Raw genomic sequence first — 17,123 nt, forward strand, 5'->3', positions numbered from 1 at the left:
ACATATATCCCTGATACAGTTCAGCCCCAATTTTTTTATTGGACTCTTTCAGAAAGGCATTTGAAGTATTCAGGAGATTAAGACACCACCATAACCCTTGATAGTATAGTCAATAACATTCACTTGAAAAAAAGCTAGAAAACACAGATTTTGAATGACCTTCTAAGTTGCTCGTTCTCATTATGTCTTCCTCTACGATTAGACAGTCCTTTAGTGCCTGGTGTTTCTCCTTACAAAGCATAATCACGTTATCTCTCAATTTTTTGTTGGCAGTCTGAATACATAGTGTTCTTCAAGGCATTTTTCCCCAGCATCGAGTTTTTCTTTTTGCACCCTTTCGAACATACAGAATATGGATGCCAGAGCTGGCAGCAATAGGTAACTATTTATAATCTCAGTAATCCTATCTGCAATGGCAAAAATTTCTTCCATACTTGAATGTAACTATTTCTTCAAGGAAAACGTTATCTCCTCTTGTCGAGGTGTGGTTCTTAGAGCTCCCACAGAGTTGTACATCACTTTTAAGGCTCTAGTTCCCTACCCTGTCAGTGTGACAGTAGTCTTTTCTAATGGCAAAGCTTTCCATCTTGGTTTTATTAAAGCATGTTTTGTTTCTGTGATCTTAATTTATCTGTGATCCAAAATGACTGTGTGATTGCACTGTTGCTATTATTTTTTACAGACAGTTATTATTGTTTTTGTGATGTTCACAGTCATTTTGGCAAAGATTTTCTATCTATGTCCACATCATTGGTGAAGATGATGACAGATACCCAACTGAAACATCTCTATTGAGAGAGTTTTTCATTGACAAATGTGTCCTAAGCTAATTGATTCATAATCGTTTTAATATGTGTTTGTTTTTATCAGTTTTGTATAGCACTAACTTTTTTAACCAGAATGTCAGTAGTGCTAACTCAGAGACCCTGCAAAGCTCTAATTTATTGCATCTTCATGGCTGCCTTAGATGAATTTGTTAGATGTTTACGAATCCTGGTGATGAATGTAGTATAAGAATCAAGATGATTCTTTTCTAGTGAAAATAATTCACTATTTGGTAGAAATAATCAATAATGTGTAATTACACAGTGTCTGGATTTCATCAGTCGTTCATTCTTGTTCTACTGCATTCTTGTTGGCCAGATCAAGAAATTTAGAAATGAATTTTCGTACCAGATCTTCCCAATGGCCCGTGAGTTTATACAGTTGTAATTTATTTATTAATTGAGATCATAATCCAGTACTAGGAGAGAGAGATAAAAGAAGAATTTAATAAATACCCATAAAATAGCCTTCCAGTAGAGAAAATGGACTTGGAATCTCTTTGTTAGTATTTGGCTCACTCCTTCGAATATGAATGTGCACAAAATTAGAATTATTTTTTCTAATGTATCTGTGTGGGTGTTCTTGGTTTCTGTAGAGAAGAGATATTATGTTCCCTACTGTAACTCTATGTGTAGTAAGTAGAATATGTAGTACAGCTTGTTTGGGTCAGAATGAAGTAAAATTATACTGTGATATTCTTACCTTTCTGGTAGTGTAAGCAGCTCAAAATTCTATTTTGCAATTATCTTGATTATTTAAATTATTTGAATGTCCTTGTGAGAGTGATATGCTGTTCTTTCTGGCTAAAATTATTAAGCTGTTTCTTTCCTCAGTTAATGTAGGGGGAGAAAATCAATATAAAAGATAATATTTTAGCATTAGTTGATCCTAGGGTCTTATTTGATTCCAGCATAGCAGGCTAAGTAGCAAATGCTCTTAGCAATTGTTTCTGTTAGTGGAATTTTGAAAGCACTAAGAGAAACCTTGATCCATGGAGACAGTACAATAATTCACATTGACGTATTTTCCCCATTCGCCACAGGGCAAGTGGAACTATTAATGCTCCTGTACAAAACCTTTTTTTCCTTTTCTCTTTTTTTAAGAGCAGAACAGAAACAGTGGTGATGGTAACAGTGGATTATATGTAAAAATTTAGGCTACCCTGCAGCCATCAAAGGAAATAAGATTCAGAAAATTTACTATCAGTGTATCTCTGCTTTTTTTTTTTTTAAATAGAAGCCCCTGTGCAATAAGTATATGTAAGTATTTACATTGTGGGGTTTTTGTAGTGTTTTGGAGGTTTGATGGTTGTTTTAAGCACGAAGGCATCTCTGGGGTCAGGGAGCAGGTAGCAGTGATTGTAAAATAAGCTGTTTGAATACTGCATGTACACATGAACTGATTCAAACAAAAAATCTTCTCCGAATCCATTCTGTGCCCTGCAACGTACAGTCAGTGCCCAATGGAGACAGCCGTTCCAGTCATGTATACACAAGGAATATTTGTTATCCATTGTAGTATTTTGCCTGCAGCTTTGAGAGACCCAATTTTATCTTTCCTTAAGCAGCAGAAATTATGTCAGCATCAGCGTGGCACTTTTTTCTTGGGATGTTTCAAGAACTGAGAAATCGAACCGTTCATGGATAAATAAAGATTTATGTAAAATAGTATAAATTTAAGCAATTTCACCCACTTAGTACAGTAAAACTGCCTTTGAAATGAGATTTAAGCATGAGTTCTCGAAAAGTTGCTTGGTTAGATGATCAGGAAATAATAGACAGTTGCCTGCTAATAATGCCAGAAACAATAATTACACTGTGAGGAGTAGTAACGATAGATGACCAAATATATATCTTCTCAATGTGTATCATGTTGGCCGTATATTACAAAAACCTGTGTGTGCTATTAGATTAAAAATTAACTAGAACAAATTTCTAGACAAATTAGCAAACAATTTCTTTGGTGTCCCTTCCATCGCTTTTATCCCCCCCCCCCCCCCCCTTTTTTTTTTTTTTAAAGAGCCAAGAGACTAGGTTTAGGTCACAAATGAGATGAGTTTGATGACCTCAGCCTTTGGCCTCGCAGACATCTGTCTACATCTCAAAACATCCATAGATTTTAGCACAATTGGAAATCTCTTGTCAGGAAAGATCCAGGAATAGACTGAGAACACTTAGCTCTGGTTGTGATTGTAAAACCTCAAGAAACAAAAAAAAAATCACCCCTTCCCTCTCAGTACTTGGTGTTTAGTAGAAATTACAGTTGTGGTGCTTAAAAGGAAAAACATTCAAAATACACTTATTGAACCAAGGTAGGGTGGGTTTTTATTCTCCTTAGACTATTTATTATCTACATGAATTATTGTTCATTCCTCTCTTGTGATGGTTCTTTCTGATGTGGGTTTCTCTGTAATGTTAATCATGTAGGTGCAGCCTCTGGGAAAGACACAAACTTTAACCTTTCTGGGTCATGGGTCTCAGAAGCCACTTTAGTTACAGATCGGCACAGTACAACGATACACAAAGTATCCTCATTTGTTTCCAGGTCTTTCAGGAAAAGCTAATTAATTATTTATATGTTATCTATATACATTTGCTTATTATTACAGCTCAGCTGTCTTTAGCCTCCGCTAGTTAAAGTACATTTTTCCTAAGGTAACTTCATCATCTGTGATATAACTTGTACTGTTCATAAGGTGTATCAAATCATTTTAATTAAGAACCCAGTCTGTTTGCATGGTAGTAGTTCCCTTTTTGTGTATGTCTGCTGAACTTTACTCTTCCCAAGGTGATGTACAACCCTGTACTGTGATCATTCTTTCAGATACGTAAAGTAATACAAATTAATAAAACCTGATTCTAATATCAATGACTCTTCTGCTGGTCATAGGAATAAATACGACCCAAATAAAACATGAGAATTTGAAGCAAGTTAAAAAATAGGTTTTGTATACCCTAAGATGTTCCCTAGAATTACGCAATAAAAATTAAAACTTTAACATTTTTAATTGCACCAGTGTTGCAGATTTTTAATTGCTTACTGTGTTTCTTGTGACCTGGTAGCTCAAATGGCACATCAGTGTAGTGAAAAATCATAGTTCATTACACAAAAGCAGTATTAGGTACCCTGCTTCATAAAAAAGACAGCATATGTTGAGAGACTAAATAATTGTCTTGATAAAATAAATGAAAAAAACCTGGAAAGAGTAAGATAAGCAACATGGTGCATTAACTGAAACCGGTTTCAGAAGCTGATATAATGTTCCAAATCCTCTTCTATTCAGTAGCCTGTTCTAGGAAATCTACCTTCTAAAACTATCATAGAAAGTTCTTTTATTTATTTTAATGCCTTTTGTTTATAGCTCATGATGAACTCTTTGTGGGCTTTCCACAATGTCATCATGAATCACAAATACTGCAGATGTATCAGCCCAGCCGCCTTGCCAACGCCTGCCTGGCACAACAGTAACTATCTTTAAAATTGCACCGACGATTCTGCTGTCGAGAGTAATGGTCGTTATGAGATGATGGAGTTCCCAAAAGACATTTGTAGGACCACAGTTGTGCTGTGCTGTGATACAAATGCAACAAAACATCTCTGTCAGATGGTGTTTTCCTGTGTAGAGGAGTTGAACCATTCCAAAGGCAACGGTTTAGCAAACATTTTCATGAGATGTGTTATCTCTGCAGCATTTTCTTCATGTAATTTGGTAAGGCCTTTGGAAAGTCTATCCAATAATCTTTAAATAATACCATCCTGTCATGATGCACAGTGCTGCTTTAGTTTGTAAGTCGGGGTATTTGGCAATAAATATAAACTCAAGTAGCAGTAAATCTGTTGATACTGATTATCACCTATTCGAATCGACTTTCTTCTGTAGTGAAATTGTATGTTCTATGAATATAAGTAGTATGATCAGGCAGTATTTGTGCTAGGATAACAGTCCGCTTCTCTCTTTACATTATACAGCTATATAAGGGGAGCGTTTTCAATATACTGATCAGGCAGTATTTGTGCTAGGATAACAGTCCGCTTCTCTCTTTACATTATACAGCTATACAAGGGGAGCGTTTTCAATATACAGGAAGTTACCATCTCGCTGTGTAAGCTGGCACATAAACTGATGTCCTTTAGGATCTGAATTGTATCTTAAGAGTCTTGCATAGGGATAAGGATTTCTTGCAGTTTACTTTTTAGCTATTGAGTTTTAAGTCTTAAGAATGAGAAGTAAAAAAGTTGCACAAGAGTCTTTATTTTGGTTTAGTAAAAGAAAAAAGATATACCTCCCAATAACTGCCTGTAAAATGTTTGTTAGAAAAATATATACATATTAGGAGGGGTATAAAAATACTAGTATGTTGCTGGATATATGGAGGCAGAGAACATGAATTGTGTTTCTGTGGCCAATGGGGTATGTGTTTTACGCATGAAACCTTGCTACTTTCTTTCTACTGTTCTAAAATCATCAACCATTCACTGTTATGGATTGCCTAGCCTGTATATTGTTCCATATGTTGTAAGTATGGAATTGATTTTCACTGCCTGTCTCTTTGCTACTGTTTTTCTCCACTCTAATTTTCCTGTCTTCTTAAGAGCACAAAGGGCTGCTCATGGAGCTTATTATTATTTTTACATATTTAATAGGATGTTTTTCTTACTTTATTTACAAATTTCTGGATATACTACTTTTAAAATTAAATTAAAACAAGTTTAAAAAATCCAGTTAGAGCTTACACTTCTTATTATAGTCCATTAAATTCTCTAATAGGCAGTTTTTATTATGTTCAAACGTATGCGTTCAGGTTTTTTGATGTGCAAATGTTTTCTGCTATTTGTTATAGCTTCTGTGCAAAGTGTGAGTTACTGAAGGTACCTGAAGTGCTTGGCCGATGGTGTACAGATGCTGACTACTGTTACGGTGTAGCATTACCAGATTTTAATTGTACGTGGATGTGATCAGTCAGTGAAAGTCAAGGTGCTGCCAGGGAGATGTTGTTTGTCTCAGGAGCTGGTGTGATGATTCACTAGAGGTCACTTTTTGCTCACGGATGAACCATTCTCTTATCTTAGCACTAGGTGATAGTGGAGTGCTGGTAGTGCAGTATTTCATGAGGGTACAAAGCAGTGTTCAATTTAGAAGAAGATGAAGTTCAAGACTGATAACTTGTAATCATCCCAAGCAAATTTGACAAAGCAAGAGAGTTCGTTTCAATGTCATAAATGTATATAATCCCAGTGCGTGGTTGTGCTCAAGGTCCTTGACAGCAAATGGACATTTTCACGTAACAGACATTGTTCTGCTTTTTGCATCCTTTAGTATCCTTGCTTGTTTTTCAGTTTGGTGAGCCTCATGGTTAGTTTGAGAGAAAAGTCTCTAGATAAACGCTTAGTGATATGTTGCTTTGATTTCATACCTACCTTTATTTTTCCTGAGGGGGTCCGCAGTTTTGTGGTATGTGTTTCAAACAAGGAAGTATGATGTTCTCTGTGCCACCTAGTGAATGAATGACATTTGTAAGTGTGAATATAATTGTTTGGGAACTTTAAAATTATCTCCAATACAGCTATAGCTTTTTTTCCTGGCTACTTGAGCAACTTTGAGAAAAATAAGATGCCAAGTGTGTTATAAGGGAACTAAAGAGGAGGTAGAGGATAATAGAGTGCAAATTACATGGCAGCACAGAGACCACTAACTTACTGCTGGTCCAAATTGGTGTGACCATACAGCATCTCCTAGAGATGCCTCTACTGCTGCTTTAGCATGATGCCAGGCCCAAAATAATTAATCCCACTTCTGAGCAGATAATCACCTCACATTTGAAGTGACACTGGCAAATCTGAACTGCTTATGGCTTCAGAGCTAGAGCAGAGATCAAGCCTCCAGCCTGAGCATCTCTCTCCTTTCTTCTGAAAGTGGTGTAGGCAGTGGCCTGCCCTTGAATCCATGTAGGCGAAGGTACACCTTGCACATCAGTTTTGAATTAGATTTTCTGCATCCGTTGAGTTTCTCAGCAGACTGTCCTAAGACTGAAGACATACCCATAACAGCAAGTTCACTCAGGACATCCACTGGTTCTGCTTATGCCACTGGACGGTTAGTTATTATCCATATTACCTGTGAAATTACTACCACCAAACAGGTTATTGAATCTACTACAAGCTTGCAGGTTTTGATCCCTTCAGTTGGCTTTAATATGTATGTCTCTCTCTTTGCATACAGAATGCAGCATCACAAAGAGTATCTGTTTTTCATTATAATTTTAAAGAGACAATCAGATGTCATAACTATTCTGTACAGATCTGAGCCTACTGCCCTTAATCATGCAGAAAAGAATACATGACCAGGCCCAGACTGATTTAAAACTTGAGAAGTAAATTACTGCTCAATAGTAGCTTACTGCAATCCAGTTCTGTAAAGGTGAATGCAGAATGTTGTTGTGCTAGTTTGTTATGTTGAAAGTATATTGTATTATAATTTTAAATGAAATTTTTAGTGTAATACATTCTTTCCAAATGCCTTCTTTAACACCTTGGGAAGACAGCTGGATCAATGGTCTCGCTCGCCTATTGAGGGGCTATCCACTGCCCACATAATTTTGGTACTAGCTAAAGTTAAATTTTTAAGGACTTCATTAGTAGTAGGAGCCTCAGAATAGTATCTCTGCAACTTACACAGTTTGAATGAGCTCCAGGATTTCAGACAGGTGAGAAGGAGAAAATCTTCCCCTGGGTTACTAACCCACTTTTTGTTCTTTCATGTTAATTGGCTGTTCGTTCCTGGGAACACAGATTGCATTGCTTCTCCTTTACCTCATCCAATGTCAAATCCCCAAAGAAGCCCTGCCAGCACAGAAGGGAGTGAGCCATATGGGGCAGGTTGCAGTTGTTCCTTCAGGTCTGGATTTATTCCACTGTGAACAGATGGACAATGGCTGACATCCACTAATGGTTCTCGATAGGTTTCTTCTGCTGTTCATCTCTATCTTCTTTTTCTCTTCAGCCAGAACACAGACCTTCCTGGAAATGGTCTGTTAACTCCTCCTGCCTAGATGGAAAACGATACCTCTCGTTTCACGATAACCTGAAAATGCAGAGGATTTAATTCCACCCTGGTTCTTGTGTTTTTAGCACTTGTATGAACAGGGTGAGATCAAGAAGAAAATCCCTTAGTCACTTAATACAGATAACATCAGAGGAGAGAGGTTTTTTGTGTTCACTGGTTTGAAGGGAATTTATTCTTCCATTCATTCAGCGCACTGCAAGCTTTTTCACTTTTGTACGGCTGTTATTTCCAGCATAGAGCTAGTATTGCCATTCCATTCTGAGAAAGGAGCAATGCGCATTTGGCATTTCAAAAATGACTTTGAATGTTTGACACAGCTGAACTTCTTGTTCATTAAGTGGAACTTTAATCTACGACTTTGATCCCTCAGCAAACCTTCTTTTTTACAGTAGATGAAGGTCATCTATTTTATTTCATGCTTGTGATGACCACCATTTCTTAAAGATGAAGTGTTTCTCTTTTGTCAATTATTCTTTTTTCCATTTTCCCTTCAGAACCTGCTGAAAATGTTTCTCCATTATGGCCTTTCTCTTTCACATCAACCAGAAAGCATTAACTTCCTACAGTGGGAAGTTTCACACAGAGGAAGTTATACATAAAAAAAGCAGCTGTAATTAAAATATGCAACTGCAAAGTGAAAGTAGACTGATCTCTATGTGTGTGTTTTATGAACAAATGCTTTTCAGGATCTGAGCAAAAGAATTAAGGAAAGATTTAAATCCAAACAAAGTCTTCTTTCCAGATTTTAAATAAATTGTATTGACTTATTTTGATTACACATTTTAAAGATCTATTTTTAGGATAAAGTTTAAGTGTTGGGCCTGCTTTATCCAACCATTCTTTTCTTCTGTCATAAATCCCTTTTAGGATCTCCTAATAGCATCTGCAAGATTTACTGTTCACAAAAGTTAAGATATTCCCTTGAAATGTAATCTTACATTTTGATTAAAAAATGCACAAAGCTTTTAAAATGATGATTTTACAATGAATGACACTTATTTGATAGTGAAGCAAAACATGCATGAAAGAGCCAGCATGCACAGCTATGACAAACTAAAGAAAATCTGTAAGTACACAATCTCAGTATCTAGATGTAAGAATACTGTCAAACCTCATTATTCACTTTAGAGAGCATTCAACATGCATCTTGGCTCGTTGCTTAGACGATACAACAGTAAAACTTCCTCTTTCAGTATCTTCAAAGTCACATCTGCTAAAGATATCGTACCCTAATGTATCTAATTTGTGAAAGCCCAAGGTCATGCCCTTATGATTAGACATTCTGAGGGGAATAAAACTTGTACTTAAATTATACATATGGCTGTTAACAGATACACTTAAAACAATGTATTTACTCTTCAGCACATGTGCTCCTCCAGCTGACTCTTAAGAAGCCAAGAAACAGTTTGGGGGCTTTGAAAAATGCTATAATTCTTAGTGCAAAACACAGAAGACACTCAGCTGTGTAACATTACTGTTAAAAAAAAAAAAAAGTTGCAGTGACAGCAGTGCCAAAATGTGATAAGAGGATGGGGATTGTTATGTTTTGTGGAAGATTTAGTTACATTGTACAAGTCGTAGTCCAAAAGATGTGAAGGTGACAATGTTTGGTGACCCAGAGGCGAGCTGGAGAACATAGGAAATAAAACGGATGGGGGCAGCGGAAGGCTTGACTGGAGTCAGCTGGTCTGTGCCTGGATTTTTCTCATGTCCAGTCTAAAACCAGGCCACTGGAAGCCGTGTAGGGGAGGAGGACTGAACTCTGGGTGAAAGTGAGCTTGACTTTCTTAAACAGAAAGAGCATTGCATTGTGTTCTGAAGGAAGACTTTAATCACTCTTGGGTTACTTTGTTTTCTTTTCCATCCCAGAGTCTTCATAGTTTATTCTCTAGAGCAGGTGCCTGGTGGCAGCTGTCAAAGAGCAGGGTGGAGAGACCTTTTGATTGGGGAGACAGGGTCAGATAACCTCTCTCCTTCAGCAGGTGCAAATCGGCTTTCTGCTACTGAAAGGAACACAGTTGGTCCAGTTACAATCAGCTGAGGATCCAGCCCTTGATGTTTTCCCAGGAAACATGAATTTGTGATGCGTGTGTGTGCGCGCGCCAGGAGGGAAATAAGTCCGCCATTACCTACAGTACGTGTATTTGTTAAGTCTGTGTACAATCAGAAAGGAAAAAGAGCAAGCATATGAATCCCTTCATGAAGTAGCGTAGAGAATACTAAACTGCAGTATTAATAACCTCCTGTTATTGAATACTCCATCTGTTCATCATGCCAACTTATCCTCACTTAGAGCACTCCCCTTGTCATAATATTTTGTACCACACTCCCCTCCCTCCTCGAAGCAGCAGTTCCAGTTTAGAACTAAACATTCGCCCAGTCATGTAACCCCACCGAGGAAATGGTCTCATTGCCTGTAACTGTTTATCTTTCTCCATAAAAAAATGTAACTGAACTCTTAACTTCATTTCTGAATTTTCATTTTCTGCTATTAATTTTTCCCGGAGATATGTCCATATCCATATTGGTATTCACAGATATTTCACTTGCGGTTTAAGTATGTTCTACTCCTAATGCTCATTCCTGCTGATACTTTGCCACATGGCAACTTAAGTAGTGCAAAAAAAAAAAAATCATGATTTTCTTCTTACAGCTTTGATATGTATATATTTTTATATTTGCTGACATCTATAAATGGCAATAAAGTGGTTAACCACTTTAAAGTGATTAAAACCAAATTTGTTTATTTATACAAACCCCACATGAGGCGCTTGGCTAGATGCTGCCCTAGTGATGCACAGTGAGAATCTACAGAAACTGTTGTTTGAGGGATGCCTGAGACATCTATACTGAGCCACAAAAGGCTTTCCCATGAATACAGGAGGAAAATGAAGAAAGTCAGGGGCTGCATAAACTTGTCCTGGGAGTTACCTCCCGATCCTGCTGGATAACCCTGTGAAATGGACACTACCTGGAGAATGATGGGGAAAAACAAGTTATTAGGGAGCTGGAGCCAAGTTGCTAAAGGCTGCCTACAAGCTAAAATCCTTTACTTGTGCCCCAGATGGATTCCTGAAACACACGCAACTTGGAGGCTGAAGCCACCCTTTATAACCTTTGGGTTCAGATACTCCCCTCTCAAACAAACCAATCCCCCCAAACCCCCAGGAAAATCTACAGCCTGTGCATATGGAAACACAGAGGAGATGATCCGCTCCTAGTATCGGGCGTGTCACTTAACAAAGTGAATTACTAGTGAATGCTGCCCGGGAGTCCCTGTAACTATTTGTATTAGCTACCTCTGATAATACCCGTCACCGCGGGTATCCTAAGTGTTGCAGACCAATCCTGCAGAATCCAAAAAAAAAAAAAGCTCTAAAATCTTCGTGTCTACCCCCTCCCTTTCTGTACGCTGGTTTTGAAAATTCACCCACGGCCGGTCCGGGAGTTCAGTCGGCAGAATTAACTCTCCGATCATCCCGCTGCACGATTAAAAACGCCTTGAGAGGAGGTACCGAAACTTGGCGCGGGGAGCTCGGCATGGAGTGAGGCGGCGGCACGGAGGGATGTTCGCCGAGCCCGCTCCCCCTCACCGCGGGCACCCCCGGCTCCTCCGGGGCCCGGCTTGGCGGCCCGCTTGCCCTCGCCTCCAAGTTGGTAAGAGCTTTGCCATTTCTCTCCGCCTGAGGAGAATCGGCGCTTGTATCTTAATTTTACCAGAGCCTGACCTCTCGTGTCCCGTCGTCCCCCCCCTCAGTCGTTCTCTGAGGGGGCGGCGGGTCTCCGCGCACCCCTGAGGTGTTGCCGTGGCAGCGCGGGCTTTGGGGCCCTTTGCGGCGTAACCGCTGACAGAAACCCAGCGTTTTATTTCTAGAAAAAAAAGCAAAAGATGGGGTTCTCGTTTAGCCGGGCTCGTCTGTGGGGAGGGGACGGAACGAGCGAAAACACCCTGTCATCTGTTTCCCGGCCGCGGATCCGAGGAGGAGCGGGGCGGCTGCGTGAGAGGAGTAAAAGTTTCTCAGATGGTTGGACCCGGAGCTCCCGGTGCTGAGGAGAGGAGAGGAGAAACCGGGGGGAAAGACGGCGGCGCGGGGCCATGGCGGCGCTGCGGGCCTCCGCCACCCTCACCCCCCCTCCCTCATCGCCCGGGCGGGGCGGGGCGGGGCCGCCGTCAGCTGACCCAGCCGGCCGCGGGGGCGCCGCGTCGACTTTGGTTTTCGTCCGCCGCCGCCACCGCTGCTTCGGCGGTGAGGCGAATGGCGGGCTCTGGGGGGGACCCCCTCCCCCGTGTGTGGTGGCAGGGAGCGGGGGAAAAAAGGGGGTCGCCGGGGTTTGGGCGCTGGCGATAACAGCTGGTTTTGACCCAAATCTCGGTTTCGGTTCCGTTTGGGACAGCGCAGAGGCAAAATGCTGCGTTTCTGTCCGTCCTCCTCGTCAGTGGAAGCAGGCGTTATCCCGCCCGAGGGGGTGAGAGGGGCGCGGGGCTGCGTGTGGAGGCCGGGATGCGCAGCGGGGACACCGGTGGCCCGTGGGGCTTCTGACCCCGGGGTGCTTCAGCACAGCCGCCGGTTTTCGGGTGCATCGAGACCTGGCCTTTCTTCTCCCCAAAAAGGCGCCGGTTGGCTCCAGCAGCCTTTTCTGAGGATCGACCCCGCGCGGGAGTGACGTTTTGTTAATTATGCCCCCACACAGGATGGTGCGAGGAGCTTAAATATGGTCAATAAATTGTGATTAATTTGGTGCCACTGGACAGTATTGTTACAGTAGAATTTGGTTCTTTTTGTAGTCTGGCGGGGCTTTCCAGGGCAGCAGATCCAGGCGTTCGTCCTGAGGAGCTCTGTGTGGGAACCGGACACCTGAGGTGTTACAGGGGACTTTCAACGAGGACTAACTTACTGATAAAATGGTGTTTTCGCATTTAGGGACCGAGGGTGAGGATTGAGGAGGGTCCGGCACCCATTGTCCAACATGCTTTGGGCTTTATGGGAATGTGCGGGGGACATCCCCAATGGGAAAGAATATCCGTATTTGGCCAATTTGCTGCTTTTCCTCTAAACCCGTCCCCCCGCCGTTGGTGGTGCCGACCCCAGCCCTGCCGCTTTCCTGCTGGGACCATGGGGACAGTTTTGGGCCTCGAGTGTGGCGCAGGGCCTCCGAGGGCGGATCAGTGAGGCAGAAGGCAGCAAACCTCACTTACACTCGCTAGGAGCAAAATTGGAGTGTTCTGGGGTTTTGGTGTTTTTTTTTTTTTTTTCCATCCTTGTTAATTTATAAGCGGGAAAAGCCTTAGCTGAATCACAAAAAATAAAGAAACAGCAGAAGTGCCGACGTTTTGGGATGCCGGGGAGGGTGTCGAACGCAGCTAGCACTAACTTTGTTGCAGTTTAAACAAAAAAAAACCAACCCAAGCCAAAGTAGCTCCCTTAAGCCCTAAAAGCAGTTCAAGGTTTCGGTGCACGCTTTGTCGCACCACAAACCGTACGCCGGCGAACGGAGGGTGAGGCTCTAGGCCCGCTTAGCGCCCGCCCCTCTCGCTTTCTATCTTCGGTGCGTACCTAGAACCAGGAGATCGAGCCGGGGCGCGAAAGCCCCGCCCGCGGCGGCGGCGGCGGAGGCAGCGGGCGCTCCCCCCTTTCCCCCCTTCCCCACCCCAGGCCCCTCGGCGGGCGGCGCGCGTGCGCGCGGCCGGGGGGGGGGCGCGCAGGGGAGGGCGGGCGCGCGGGCGGGCGCGCGCGGGCGCGCGCGCGCCGAGGCGCCTCACTTCAGGGGCGCCCACGGAGTAGCCGCCATATGCCGCGGCGGCGGCGGCGGCGGCGGCTTGTATTTTTATTGCCAGCCTCGCCGTCGCGGAGCTCCGGCGGTGCCCCCCCGGCCTCCTCCCCGCGGCGAGCGCGGACGTAGCGTTTCAAATGGGAAGTTCTCACTTACTAAACAAGGGCTTGCCTCTAGGTAACGATCTCGCCTCGCGTCGCGTTGTAGCCGGCCTGGTCGCGGCGGTGGGGGACCGGGGGGGGGGGTGGTGGTGGTGGTGGTGGGCTGTGTGGTGGTGGTGAGGGGGGGGGGGGGGGGAGAGAAAGGCGATCGGCCCCCGCTGCCGCCGCCGCCACCGCGCTTTGTGTGCTCGTCACCGCCGCTCCCGGCCCCTCCGAGCACCCCCCCCCTTCCCCGGCGGGGAGCGGGGCTCCCCTGACGGCCGCATCGCCGGCGCAACTTTGCCTGGCGGCTGCTGGCGGTAGCTGCGATATTTGAATCAAGAAAATAAATAGAAATAAAAATTAAAGGCGGGCGAGGCGCAGTCAGGGGACTGGAGAGTCGGCTGCGGGTATAATTCATCCTTCAATAAAAAAGTCCAACGGCGCTAAAACTGCATCCAGAATGTTAATTTGGGGAGGGTTCACCCCCCACCCCGGTCCCGTTCGCTCTTGGGTTGAGCGGTGCCCTGGCTTTTAACTGCAGAGAAATGCTGGTAAAGTGCCACGGAGAAAAAAAAGCCGTGCTAATATTTCAATAAACAGGAAGTTTAAAAGCGGCATTTTATTGCTGTAAAAAGTGCTTAAGGCCTGGCTGTTGAAATGATTTTGCTAAATGTGCGGACGGGTTATGTATCTGAGAGGTAAGGCTCTCCTCCGTAAATCTGAATTTCTCTTTTTCTTTCTCTCCTCTTGCTTTTTTTTTTTTTTTTTTTTTAAAAACGTGCTAGCAAATGCATTTATGGATTGCTGCTGGTTTTTAAGGTAACATGAATAATATGTATGGGGTGATGTTACAGATATGCCTCCAGAATTGCTTGGCATAAATTACCATGTTAATCTGAAGGTGATTTTTTTTTTTTTCCTTCCCCCAGACATAAGGAGACAGAATGTCGATTCTGTTTATAAACATCATTTTGTAAGCAAATGATACCAAAAGAAGGCTACAGAGCAGAGAATAAGCCTGTTTACTGTGTAGATGCGAGTCAGTCTGTTATGCTGCTTTGTTTTCCTCTAAAAAATTAAATTCAAAAGTCAGGATTTCAGTCATAGTACCGATCTGGACAGAATCACGGTAGAAAACGCTGCTATTGGCCATGGTTTTCAAAATTTCACCTGTTGTAACTTAAATTAAACATTTTAACATCACCCTATATTTTAATAACTGTTGTCCTTATCGGGAAGAATGTTTGCTTTTAGGCCATGATGGAGCAGCTAAAGATAATCATCCCCTTAGCCTCATTGAAAATAATGAGGCCTAATAAACTGAAGTGAATGTGTACTTTTTTCCTAGCGAATTAGAACTATTATATTTGCGATGTACATACATGTTTCAAGTGCATCGCACTGATTCCTTCTCCTGGCTCTTAGAAGATGTAAAGATTCTTATTTAGCATTCGAGCCCGTTGGCAAGTAGCCTGATGCCCTTATTAAAATATTTTAAATCTCATTATTGTATCCCATTAGGAAGGGAACAAGAAAATACTAAGAAAAATAAAATACATTTAAATAATTTCAGTTGTAGATTGAAATCCCATTGAGTATTACTTAAAAAATCTATATCTTTTATAAATAGAAAAGGTTAAAAAGCTCACTATAGACTATGCCAGTAGAAAGATAATTGTCCAGTGCATCTCTTTGTTCAGTGTTCTTATCTGTTTTATCTATTTTTAACTGTGCGTTGGTGAAACAGGCATGTAAAATTAGCAGCCCAAACTGCTAACTTTAGTATGTTTTGTAACGTTGCTCTTTATTGACCCCCAAAGGCAGCGAGATTTCAATATTGGAAATCCTTAACATTTGACAAATAATATCCTCTTCGGTTTATTATTATGTCAACCACCCTGAGAGTAAGCAAGTGACAAAATATTTTGTCTGCTTGCAGTTCACTAGTATATTTCAAACCAAAAAGAAACAAACAACCCTCTCCCCCCAACCTGCCACAGTTTTCCAGTCTGAACAAGGAATAGATGTTTATGAGGTAGCTGCAATTCATAAATAGATGAGAGAAATTGAGGGACTTAAAACTGTTCCCTCATTTTTGTCATTGTTAATATAAAATAATACTTGGGATGTGAATGGAGTTTCTCTGCGTTTGATAGCATTAAGGGCATAAATTGGTGCAGCGTCAGTGGTGTGTTCTGTGTCCTTGTCCTTCTGTAAACACCCACACCCCCCAGATAGTGTAGATCCAGTATTTCTCCATTAAGGGATATGTTATTTCCTTACTGAATTGGCAAATAAAATAGTAGCAATCCTGAGAGTTGCTGTAGTCATGCTCATTGGAAGAGTTTAGTCAATGAAACTACTATTTTGAAATGAAACTACTACAGTCACCTTTGAATTTTTCAGTTCAGTGTTGTCGTACATAGTTAAGGAGTAGCTGGAGCATGCAGCTTTTGAGCGCACAGTATGCTACATGTAAAAAGCTCATCATCATAAATATTGTATACGCTATGATACTTTATCATAATGTGGAGTTCCTGATAGCGTGACAAAACAAATTACAAGTGCCCTTAACGTTTGTCAGTTTGGTTAGCTCTTGACTTGTCCTTCTGTATCATAAAGATAAATAGCATCTGCCCTTTGTTAAAAATGTGCAATGCTTCAGTTTACTAATCTCTCTGTTTCTAAGAATTAGCGTTTTATTTACAATGTAAACGGAGCAGTTGCAGTACTTAGCCGAAAGTGTGATCTGAGAGATTAGGATTGGGCTGGATACTGTGAAGTGTTACCATACAGATATGGTAGTGCACTTGCCAACATTTTGAAACCTAAAGTCAATCCCTCCTTATCAAATAAGAACATTTACCGCAGATTGGTGACTAGGCTGGGTAGTCCCTTTTGGGGAGAAAACTGACGTTATACCAAAGTACCTGTTTACATTAACACAGTAAGAATGAACAAAAAAAATTTTAAAAAAGCTTATTTTAGAAGAAAATAGTTTGAACAGTGATAAGTATATGGAAAGGCACAGATTTAAATGTCTTTTAAGTAAAGACGCTGAGAAGCAACGTGAACTTTAATTTGCTTCTATGAAATATAACACTTACTCGAAACCAGGCAAATATTTTTGGACTACGATATGCTTGTTGCCATTTTGTCTTTCCTTACCTACCATGCATTTGTAGTGACTATGTTTCTTGAAGCTTATCTGGAGAGGTTGGCTACTTGTGTGTTAGAGACCTGCCTTTAAGAGTAATATTTGGGTTTTCGCCTCCCAAGCCAGCTGGGAACATTGATGAGGTGATACTCTCCAGCATGTG

The 17,123-nt window shown here is 41.8% G+C and overlaps 1 protein-coding gene across 8 annotated transcripts in view; it reads left to right on the plus strand.

Annotated features, from left to right (window-relative positions):
- The window catches only part of CTBP1 (C-terminal binding protein 1), a 247,417-nt gene that overhangs the window by 163,542 nt on the left and 66,752 nt on the right, over positions 1–17,123 (plus strand). For 3 of the 8 annotated variants that reach the window (XM_052780715.1, XM_052780720.1, XM_052780714.1), the window contains exon 1: positions 13,626–13,837. The exons of 3 other annotated variants lie outside the window; for them this stretch is intronic. Coding sequence is in view for 1 of the 5 variants with exons in the window: in XM_052780714.1 (XP_052636674.1) it covers positions 13,798–13,837 (40 nt within the window). In the remaining 4 variants the exon portion in view is untranslated. Of the gene's footprint in view, positions 1–11,525; positions 11,546–13,625; positions 13,838–14,599; positions 14,623–17,123 lie in introns of those variants that run through there. 2 more of the 8 variants (XM_052780712.1, XM_052780723.1) reach the window with 2 other exon arrangements.

This window comes from Harpia harpyja, chromosome 2 (genome assembly GCF_026419915.1).
Source record: "Harpia harpyja isolate bHarHar1 chromosome 2, bHarHar1 primary haplotype, whole genome shotgun sequence".
Lineage (NCBI taxonomy): Eukaryota > Metazoa > Chordata > Aves > Accipitriformes > Accipitridae > Harpia > Harpia harpyja.